This window comes from Cupressus sempervirens, chromosome 4 (assembly GCF_028749045.1).
Source record: "Cupressus sempervirens isolate cs-2001-9-10 chromosome 4, ASM2874904v1, whole genome shotgun sequence".
Lineage (NCBI taxonomy): Eukaryota > Viridiplantae > Streptophyta > Pinopsida > Cupressales > Cupressaceae > Cupressus > Cupressus sempervirens.
The window spans coordinates 257363896-257376303 of record NC_143121.1 but is presented as its reverse complement, the minus strand read 5'-3'; the positions used below and the strand labels follow the sequence as shown (position 1 = coordinate 257376303).

Genomic DNA, 12408 nt, shown 5'->3' with positions numbered 1-12408 from the left:
TTGTGCCATTTGAAGATTATAAATATGAGTCCATTTGATGAGCAAAGCATCCAATTATTTGATTATCTTCTTTTGCTCTTGTTGTCTTTGTGACATTTCTGAGTCTGAAGTTTGTGCCCTTGCTGAAGTATAGGGGTTTGGGATCTACAACTGAAGTATTGTAGATTTAATTCTGAGAATCCACAGCTGAGGTATTGTGGACTTTTGAGTTTTATTATCGTCTCCTCTTTCTGTATCAATTGTGACTAAGGAGCATTTATACAATTGAATATTATAATTTCTTTGTTGCTAGACAAGGGTTTAGTCTGCAGATTGGAGTTTGTTTTGGGCAGTGTTTGTAAGGGTAGATTGTGAACACCAAATTGAAATTGGACTAGGCGGCTTTCAGTTTGACTTGCAATTACATTATACGGTAAAGACCAAGTTCTTAATTTGTAAAACTCAGTTAATATTACATAGTTTGAAAGTAAACAGGTTGGCTTCAAATTCTGATTTATAATCAGCCAACAATTAAATTCCCTTTTCATTATATTGCTATATGGTTTGTTGATGGATGAATTCAAAGGCTGGTGAGAATAATTTCAGAATTGTTTATTGGCATTTGGTATTTATTTATGCAAAACTTATTAGGCCAAAATCAAATAAATTTGCGATCAATTCCCTGTACATCCTGATATTGTGTTTGAAAATTTAAGACATCATATATTCAGTGGTAATTGGGTTTCTTGCCAAGTGTTTGACAAAATGTCAAACCATTGAAATGTGAAAGAAATTGATGCTTGATTTAGCTATAACCAAACAGGGTTATTACAGTGGTATCAAAGCAGTTTCCTGCCAGCCTAAACAATCTCCATTTTGTGATATACAAGTGTCCAAAAATGCACATAGAGTTGCTCCAAGTTGTACCACTTGGCCTAATCAACATACTATGGAGTCTTGACGATGCAGAATAGTCATGAGCACCTAAGAAAGTATAAGCTATCACAGTGACAATGATAACATCCTTCTTTTTTTGGGCCAACACTGTCTCAGTATATTGTATCTCTCTTGTCAAGTTGTATGCAATTCGAGTGATAAGGAATTTGCCACAAACTTTGGAAATGGGCGATGAATTGAGATATTAGATCATTGGCCAATTGTAGTTTTGAAAATATTCATTATTTTGAACATTAAAAGAAAAAAGATATTCAACATTATCATTGTCCATTCAAACCATTATCAAAAATATTTGAGCATTTCAAAATCTCATATTTTATTCCTTGTCTATTTTTTTTTAAAACTGTTTTTTTGAGTGTGCATTCAAGTGAAATTTGCCACAAATTTTGGAAATGGGCAATGAATTGAGATATTAGATCATTGGCCAATTGTAGTTTTGAATATATTCATTATTTTGAACATACAAAATTAAAAAGATATTCAGCATTATCATTGTTCATTCAAACCATTATCAAAAATACTTGAGCATTTTAAGTCTCGTATTTTATTCCTTGTCTATTTTTTGAAGTGTGCATGTGTATCAAAACCCAACCAATCCACTCCACCTTTCTTGAGACTTCGTGGAACAATGGTATAACAACTTTTTTATCTATACACAACATGTTTGAAATGAAATAACAAAATTAGTTTCTCTTTGTTTTTATTACAAGTACAAAGTTATTTGTTTCCTGAGTTTAGACAGGTTTGCCCCATTCTAAACCTGGGTAACTTATTCCATTTACACTAATATGGTGTCAAGTAAAAGAAATGCTAGCATGGGCCACCCAACCAATTCACATTGTCCAAGCCATGCTAGAAAGAGATGCACTATGTGAGAAAAGCATATTTATCAATCAATTCTAATGCTAAACTAAAATCAAAACCAATTAAACTATATACCAGGGAAACAAAAGCCAAACTATTCAGCCCCCCTTAAAAAATTACAAATTGCAAGAATGCCCTCAGAATGTCATAAATCAATAGAATTTCCTACTAGAAACAAAAATCAGATTTACTAGAATCAAAGGGCAAGGACCTAGTGAAAATGTAGTGTGATTGCCTTGATGATGACTCAGATTAAATCCACACAGACCATGGTCCTAACTTTTCAAAGCCATGGTATTAATATGGTCAACACTCAGATGAAAATGGCTAAGTACTTGACAAATGATAGTATCAAAATCCCTAACATCTGCAATCTGAAACAAAAAGTAGTGTAAACTTTATGGTTTGTTCCCGATGCAGTACAAAGACAGCATAAGAGTGTCACAGTTTACCAAAACAAAAGAATCACAAGAATTTCTTTTAAAAGTTTGGATGTACTAACTGTTGACATCCTACAGCTTACTCCTTAATGAGCAGTAACTATAAACAGCTCAAAAAATTCAAGGTATCAATTACATTATACCCCAATGCCATGCAACCAACATTTCTTTTAACCTAGACACTTATATCAATAGTTCCTTAAATGCAGGATGTTGGTATAGACTGATAATCTCAGTGGAAAAAAAGAAGATTTTCTGAGAATGTCAATTTGAACTCAAAAACCCAATCTCACAGGTCAAGATCTAGCAGTAAAGAGAAGCCAAAGGTCATTACAATGGCCCAATTCCAAGCCCAAATGAGCATGATCCCAATGTTATAACATCTGAAGCAAAGTGGGCGATGCCTGGATGAGCCTGGTTACAGGATCCACCAAATTAAGGTGGGAATTAAAATCCCAATGACTTTGATTACGTGGGATTTATTTAGTCTATACTCTTACATTGTAAATCAACGGCTCTCTTTGGGCATCAAACCATGCTATCGTGAAACTCTACTCTAATGGGTTCCTCAGTTTCGTTAAACAAAGTTATCGTGAAACATCTTAACAAAACTGGGCAGACATTAACCCCCTCAAACAAGATGTTTTAAGCTTGATACTGCATTCCCCACTATTTAGTTGATAAAAATGTGAATTACAAGATTGACCAAATCAAGATGATACAGCTTAAAATCCCAGAGATTTCAAAATGCTGATGGCCACGCTTCTCTAGGATTCGTTAAATTCTTTAATAGCATAAAATGTGCCACCGGATATATTATTGCTCAAACGCACTTCTATTAACTTTTTATGTAGGAACGAATGAATTGGATAGTGATGGCCAGCAGAAACTTATAAAAGCATGGCCCCGTTCAAAGCAATAAAGGGTCTAATAATTTCGCCGGCATATAATAAGCCGTGGGGCAAGGATTATAAGGTGAGCCAATATTTACAAACCTCCATAACGCGATACAAATTTCCTCTACATTACTTTATACACGATTTATACCCTCTCTTAAATTTTCCTAGGCAAACTTTCTTCAAAGGCTTACGTCTACAATCGTAGTTCCAAATCAGCAAAACCAACACAGGAGACAACAAGGGAAAAGGAAACAAGTTTCAAATGGGTTTACATCAAATAAAATGAAGTATTCGTAACTGGAACTTGCTTTTCACTGAATGTAAAATTTATATCTGGGTTCTAACTAGAAAGACAACGCATAATCTATAATCAGATTTGCAATAATTCAAGTAATTGAAAAAAGAACCATGATGCCTGAAGAGACTCACAGGCTGAACATGCATTTCGTAACATCCCGACCTTTATCCAAACACTTCTCGGGATTCGGGTCAGTTTTCTTGCAATCTAAAAATGCTTTGGTATGTGCCCTGCAGCTCCAGGCAATGTGCTTTGAAGCCGCAATTAGAAGCGCAGATGTTGGAATGGGTTCTCCATCGGCATTCTTGACTTCAGTTGCCATTGAAAATTATCTGTTTCGATAACCCAAATCGCTCTCGGAAATTCCAACAGTTATGAACTGAAGGTCTGCTTGTTGAATCCGTTTCTATTACTTTAACTCTGAGAGAACCACGGATCACCTATCAGAGATATTTCCCACCGTTGTTCTTCTTCACCCCAAAATTGTCCTCGTGCCCAAATGTGCCAACGACTTCTCAGCACCTCAATTCGACCGATTTCTCAGGAGAGAGACGTTGCATCTAGGGAGCGGGGTTGAACACGGCATAAATTGTAAGTTCCCTAACGTGAGAATGGATGGGAGCGAAGTTATTGAGAATATTTGAGTATCTCTACCATACACAACTAATGGAAAACAAATATTACCATTAATCACAATTAGTGTGTAACATGCTTGTGAGATGAAATGAAAGAATTTTAATGATGTGCTATTTTTTAAGTCAAATTGTGATGGGCTTATTAGGTTTCAATTCTATAGTATTTCAATTAAATCTATTGATCCATGTTTAACGAGTAGTGGTTCACAAGAATCTATTTCTCATGACAATAAAAAGAGCATATAGCACTCATTGCATTTGAATGATGTTCACAAAGTTGAAACATAAGAGATGGGTTCAATAAATTGTTACTCATGAAACTAAATAGTTGAATTTTTATAGCAATATGCAATTTTAATGATGTTCACAAGATTAAATGATCGTTGAAACTAAATAGTTGAATTTTGATAGCAATACACAAGTTCAATGATGTTCACAAGATTAAATGGTCTAAGGGACCAAAAGTCACAACATTAACACATTTTAATATTCATTTCTATTCGGCTCTTCTATCATGAATATTGACTGAGAATTTTATTGACTTGTGAAACCTTGTCAACTCAAAGAGATCATTTAGACTATTTACCTTCAAATTTAAACTGCTTACAAGGATTATTGTATGATGCACGTTCTACGATGAAGTGCCACTTACTTTTAATTACATCTTTGCTATAAAAGACATAAATTTTTTCCTCCCACTTTTCTTTCGAGGTAGTCCATCTACCTATTTCACATTTAAGGTGATGAGTGCATTCTGTAAATAGACACAAAATATGAAAGAAATGTGATATTTGTTAGAGTTTGGTAATAAAAAGTATGATACTAAGTATAGTTAGCTAGAGTTTTAAAAAATTGGTTATTTTAAATGTTAAATCAATAATAAGTTATGTTTCTTCTTATATGATCTTCTTCTCTTTCTAAGGGAGATGTGTATTATCTTACATCTAAAAATTATATTAGGAGTTGAAGCTTAGGGAGAGGCACTGATAATGGTGAATGTAAACACCATAAAAGTAAAGTTAATGTTCTAGACCCATATGATTGTCCAACTTAACAATATGGGAGATTATCATCCTAAAAGTAAGCACTTGATTTGTTCTCATTTTACGACCATTTTGTGTGTTTCCTATGGTGGGACCTCATAGTGTACTTATTGCATACTTAATTAAAATATAGGTCTTCCTCTGCCTTCAGTATTGCTTTAATTCAAGGTTGGCTCTCACTTCTAAGCATGATTTCTCATTTTTCATCCAATCCCACAATACATCCCTCACCTACCCTTGCATTTATTTTTGGGATTCAAGATTTATCATGACCTCACAACAACCCGTATTTTTTCATTCTACTCCTTCTTACCTTCCCTAACATCCTGTTTGATTTTGAGCTTGTTTCACATAGGAAAATTTGAGTGATCAACTTGTCCCTAGGTTTAATAGTCTAGATTTTTTCCAAGGCTTGATGGAAAAGTTGTTCTCCAAGGTTTATATTTATGGTCAGCCTTTATTTGATTTGAGCCCCAAAATGAGTATAAAAAATATCTTATGCTCTCATTTTATCCATCCACTACTATGAAATTAATTCATTATCATCTACAATCAAGAAATCTATCAACACCCATATTCAAGAAGTACATTCATTATTATGCATCCATAATCAAGCAATCAAGAATTCCAGTGCAAGTGAGTGATCGAGAGCCAGCAAGTCTTCATTACTATCATGTAATCATGGTGTTTTCTTCAATTGATCTAGCTTATTTCCCCCATTGGAGACCAAGCAAAGGAGTTTGTTATCAAGGAAGGAGGTCTGCATTCATTTGTCAAGCTTTATTTTCTCTCTCGTCCCCACTCAAACATTATGACAAATTACAACATCTATTGCATGAAGTTTTATCTTATATGATTTCCTTTTGAGTTTCTATGTTTATTCAAAGGTGAGTCAAAGTCATTCACAACATAATTGATCACTTTTAAAGAAGTAATTGCATCTACATGGTATGGTATACTTTATATATCTAGACCTAGCCTTTGCTACATGACAACACACTTTCCATTTATTTCATTATCAAGGTTGATTTGTGTACAAGAATTTGACTCCAGCAAACCCCTCTCTTCAACCATATTCCTTATTATTTTGTGTGTAGGAATAGGTTACAAAGTTGAAGATTTAAATTTGAGAAGTATAGATTACAAAGTACAATTGTAGGATTTGAGAAAGTTTATTAGATTTGGCATTGTATTGTCTTAAAATGAATGCAATTGCCCTTTTAACACCCTTTCCATTATTCCTTTCTCAGACCATGGATGGACTTGTGCTCGATGTCTTTTTTTCTCCTCTCCCCTTCCATTTCATGCTTCTTTGTCATCTCTTGTCTTCTGATATGGTCTTCTAGGTGTTTGTTTGTCACCTTTTTGACCATATCTCCTAATCGGATTGTTATCTTCTAGTTTCAGCTCCAACCCCTTCTGAGCTTTTTTGAGGCCTGCTTATCCTTCATACCAAATTCAAGATCTACAACATACATCATGATAAATCTGTATTGATAAGAGTTTCTACAAGAAAGTTGAATATTTACATTTATCTTGTTTTGTTTACATTTACAATTGATTCCTTAACCTATGGCTTGACCAAGGAAATCCCTTCCCCAAAAAAACCCCCCAAAAGCCTTATTTTTTGTTTTAATTTGTAGGATACCAATCGGAGTTTACAAACCTGGAACCTACTCTTCGAAAGCTTTTTGAAGAAATTGGTTGCAAGTTGTCGAACTATGTCAACCTAGTTGTAGAGTGCCTTCTAAGTCGACCTATACCTTCAGTGCCCTTTTCCAAGGAGATTTAATGGTTTTGTTCCTTTCATCATTTCATTATGAGATTCTTGGATGGATATTCAGAAAAAAGAGTTCAGATCCATGACTTTTAGAGCTAGAATACATCTTCCTCTATGCACTTGAAGGTGAGTCTTTCATATTTTATTTCCTTTTATATCTTTTGTGATGCCCTGCCATGTGACCCAAAAGAAATTAACCTAAAGTTTCATTAAGTTTGTCAATTTTTTTTTTTTTTTTGAAAGATAATAACTAACAACAATAAATATAAATATAACAGAAGCAATCACATACACATAAGCACATATCATAAAATAGATTACATCTCCTAAGGGTCCCATGACATTGAATCACATTTGATTTTCAATTAACACTAAATCCAATATATAATAAATCCACATCAAATAATAATATACAAGTATGAATCCATTTAAATAATATATAGTCATCTTGAATGTCACTTGGCAATAATCATAATGCACCATCATCCACTGTACAGGTCATAGGGTATGAAGGACTAAAAGAATATACAATATAAAATAGGTTACAAAAATATCCCATAAGATCTATGAAATCAATACAATACAATAGATATAACCATCCATAATAGAAATACAAGATCAGATAGAAAGGAACATCTACACAAACACATCCAACAACGACATCTGATGGTTGGATCTCAATGGTATAAGAAAAAGCACTACCACCTAACCTCGTGGAACTCAAAAAGGTCCACTCCCATCGTGCTAAGGAGATAAACTCAAGTCCAAACAGGATAACAAACTCAAAAGTTAGAACCAACATCTAGGTTCAAGGAATCACCTGAAAGCAAACTATCTTAAAGTACCAAGACACAAGTATCAACTAAATCTAGAGGCAAACATAGACACGTATGAAATCTATTATGCACGTGGGCAAGTGTCACCACACGAATCAACTCTAAGGTTACTCGGCTAGCCTTTTAATCCTTCGACCCCCTAGTGACTATAGGACACTAGTATCCTTTCGTACTGACAAGGCATACTAACAAAGCATGGTCGCAACCAAGCATCCTCTCTACTCCCATCCTAGCCTTTACTAGCACTCGAGGCATGGGCAAGGAAAACAACGACTCTTATTAATTCATTTTAAACCCATCTAATGAAATGTTATCACTTATTAAGTAACCTACAATGGGTTACCCACCAAACTCTTTAGGGCCTTGGCCTCCATTGCAAGCTACTTTCCAACATGACATATATATAATTTACCCTAAGCTTAGTAAAGCAAAAAGAATCACAAAAGACCACATACCATACATCAGTTCTTAAACAAGCAACTAACAAGTACTGAAAATCATAGATTCCACCAATACGATCATCCTAACAGGATTGATCCCAAAATCAAGTATATATAAACCAATCCATGTCATAACATGACATCACTGAGAACAAATCATGCAAACACCTCAGTCCTATACAAGTGACTAGAAAGCAATCCAAATACAACTGATCGAAGACTCAAAGGTTATATCAGATAGGTCACACCATTCACCCCAGTTTCACATAAGAACATTATAAAACAATAATAATCGATAGATCAAAACACCTCATAGAGTATACAAGACACATTACTATGGTTGATTATAAAAGATTGTATACAATGCATCATCATGATATCACAGACAAAACTCCCAAGCCTCTGGTAAACATCCTGATTTGGTCAAAGCTAAATCAACCCAACACCTAATAGTAAAATCACACGTCACAAAGAGTACATACAAAAGTAACTTTCTCACTTACTAGTTTCAAGTTTTTCAATTTCACTTTCAAGCAGAAGATTTATATATACAAGAATAGGGTTTCAATTTTCATCTCTCTAGTTACCAGATTCACTAAGGTTTCTCGAGTTCGCTAGAATTCTAAACGATTCAACAAATCATATAAAATTGTTTAAACATTGTTTCATAGTTCAATTCGTTATCAAAACATAAGAGTTCAGTGAACATACACATCACAATTTTCATCTTTTTAAAGTATGTTAATCACTAAGATTTTTGAATAAGAAAATTTCCCAAGTATTACAAATCATTCCCATATATCTAAACCATATAAACACATCCAAGTCTATAAAAGAAAACATTAATTCTCCCAATTAATTTATTTAATTTTTAATTTACTTTAGAATTATATTTAAATAATAAAGTAATAAATCAAATTTTCAAGTAATTAAATTTCAAATTTTAACAATACTTATTAAAATTATCAATAATAATAATTATCAATTATTAATATAATAATTTTAAATTTATTAAAGGCAAGAGCCTACAACACAATGGTAAATTGTGAGCCTCTTATCCAAGAGGTTTTGGGTTTGACTCTACACAAGCTCAATATTAATAATAATTGATCACATCACATAATAATAATGAATCTTGGCTTTGACCTCTTACCGATAAAATAAAATAAAATTTAAATTTATTAAACTTTGGAAAAACTTTCCCAAAAAGGAAACCTACTAAAAATAGAAACTTTTCAAAAATAGAAACCTACTAAAAATTAAAAATTTTCAAAAATGGAAACCTACTAAAAATGAAAACTTTTCAAAAATAGAAACTTGCTAAAATAGAAAATTTTGAAAATGGAAACTTATTAAAAACATAAACTTTCCAAAAATAGAAATCTGTTAAAACTAGAAACTTTCCTGAAACAAAAACATGTTAAAATATATATTTTCCCAAAATGAAAACTTTCCAAAAATAGAAACTAATTAAAAATGGAAACTTTTCAAAAATGAAAACTTACTAAAAATGGAAACTTAAAAAAAATAGGAACTTTCAAAAAATAGAAACTTACTAAAAATGGGAACTTTCCAAAAACAAAAACTTACTAGAAATGGAAACTTTCCAAAAACAAAAACTTACTAAAAATGAAAACTTTCCAAACTAGATCTGATAGAGCAACAAAATTTTAAACAATTAAATTTAATAATGTAAAACTAGTTTTCTTTTTAGAACCCCTATCTTGAATATAATCAAATCCATTACAAATCACCCAATTTAAATCAAACGAGGGTTTCCAATCTCAATTTAACAAACAAGGGTTTTGATTTAATTAATTCGTTCACAAACAAAATCAAGAACAGAGAATAGTGAATTTCAACACAAGGGTTTCAACCAAATCTAAAATCTTGAAAACAGATTTATCTAGACACGAAGAAGATAAGAATTCGAAGAATTGAAATCCACTGTACAATTAAACCATGAGATCCCACCTGGATATGATGCTAAAATGACAGACGTACAGAATGCACAACAATTCCCTTTTTCTGAGAACCTTCCTCTCTGAAATTACTCCTCCAAAACTTGTGTAATTACAAAAAGAGCTCTAGAGCTCTGATAAAGAGTTCTCCCTTAATTTGGGGCTCCGATTGTGCAATCACACAATCTTTGTTAAAGAGTCCTCCCCTAAATCTAGGGCTCTAATTGTGCAATCATGAGAGGGAACTCGTTGATCAATTACTGTTTATTACTTTATTACCTTTTACATTTTCATGAACAACTTTTAGATGTTTAATAATTTATTTCTCTCTTTATTTAATTTATTATATTTTAATTTCATGCATACGCTTTATGCAATTTAATTAAAATAAACTTTATTAAATAATTGCTTACTCTCTCTTATTAATTTTTGAAGTGTTTTTAATGTATTATTTATTAACTTAAGTACTAATAATATTTAACATTTATTTTAAAGTGAACTCCTAAATATATTATTATTAAATTAAATAAATAAATATTTATTTATTTATTGATCGGTAAATGACCAAAGCCTAGATTAATTATTGTTATTTATTGTAATTAATTATTTTAATGTGTTAAGCGAATTCGAAATGAAGACCTCTCACATGAGAAGCTCACAAGTTACCGTTGTGTTGTAGGCTCTTGCCTTAAATTAAATAAATATTATCACACCCAAAATTAGACTATAACTTTATCTTTAAATGAATTCTTTTATTTAATAAATTCATGAGACGTTTTAATAATATATTTATTGATTCAACTGATAATATTATTTAGAGTTTATTATTTAACATAAAACTCCTAAATAATAATTATTAAATTAAATAAATATAATTACGCCTAAATTAGAACCATAGCTTTATCTTTAAGTTTCATTTTTTTATTTAAATAAATTCACGAGACATTTTTTAATAATATATTTATTAACTTAATTAATATCATTATTTACAGTTTATTATTAAAATAAAACTCTTAAAGAATTATTATAAAATTAAATGTAAATAAGTCAAAACTAGAACTTTAATATAATCTTTTAAATTTTATTCTTTAATTTAATTAATTTTTTAATTAATTAAATACAATTAAATATTGGATTTTCTTTATAAAATTTCTATTAAATTAAATCATTAAATTATATTTTAATTTTGATTTAATTATAATAGAAAATCATCACACACCCACAAGACTGAATATGAAAACCCATCATACATAACATAAAAGTAAATCAAACACCAGGGTCAAAATCATGACTTCACGTCACTTGATGAATTTGGAAAGGTGAAACTAACTCAAATACTTGTCCTATTTTCTAGGACAATTGGCTTAGGATTTAAGATTTGGACTCAAGAGTTATCTCCCCACTTATACTATTGAAATACTGCGATAGGATACGCTCATCCTGGCAATTCAGGGAAGTTGATACCCGGTACTTGCAATCTACATAAAATCCACGCATGTACAAACACAATATTCTAAACTAAACAAGCAATGGTAGGAAGTGGTACATCGTGTAGATCCCGACTAGCAGGTGACTATGACTCCCTTCCTCAACCACATTAGAAACGTCAAACATAAAGAAAACATACACACACACCATACACATGCAAGTATGGGGTAAGTATCCATAGAAACCACATTAAAAATTATCCATCTAACCAACATCATTAAATAACTGAAATCACTAATTGAACATGCATATATCATCATTGAAAGGATAAACATAAACACATGAAATAATTGAACAACTCCTCACATAAATCAATTGAGTATAAAATAACATTTAATCAAATTCGGTAACCAAGCACCGATAATCATAAAACATAATCAGAAAACTGATCTAAAAGAATACAACACTACAACATAAAAGTCAAGTAGGGGTAGGAATTACATCTTTACCCTAGATCTATATCTTTATTGGGCAAATTGTATTCACATAGCATCTAGATTTACATTATCTAAGCAATTAGTTCAATTTCACATTCACATTATCCTATTAAGGGCCAAACAGTACATTTGCTTTGCATTCCTCTTTATAGTTAAATTTTGTACTGGCACCCTTCTTCCTTTGGGTCCTAGCTAATCTAATTTGGATTATAAGTGGAATCATATTTGGAAACTCCCCTCTTTCCCTTTCATACATATTCAAATGACTTAGTGGCCCCAGAAACAAAGAGACCTGCAGTCCTATTAAAGTACCTCCCTTTTCCCCTAAATAGGCACTACCAAGATCAATTC

The 12408-nt window shown here is 31.9% G+C and overlaps 1 protein-coding gene across 3 annotated transcripts in view; it reads right to left on the bottom strand.

The window, feature by feature from the left end:
• The window catches only part of LOC149560965 (NADH dehydrogenase [ubiquinone] 1 alpha subcomplex subunit 8-B-like), a 95268-nt gene extending 91208 nt beyond the window's left edge, over positions 1–4060 (bottom strand). The window contains exon 1 of one of the 3 annotated variants that reach the window (XM_089824906.1): positions 3569–4060. In XM_089824906.1, the coding sequence (XP_089681032.1) occupies positions 3569–3759 (191 nt within the window). In that variant the 5' untranslated portion in view covers positions 3760–4060. The remainder of the gene's footprint in view (positions 1–3568) is intronic. The other 2 variants (XM_089824907.1, XM_089824905.1) reach the window with 2 other exon arrangements.
• Positions 4061–12408: the final 8348 nt, after the last annotated feature.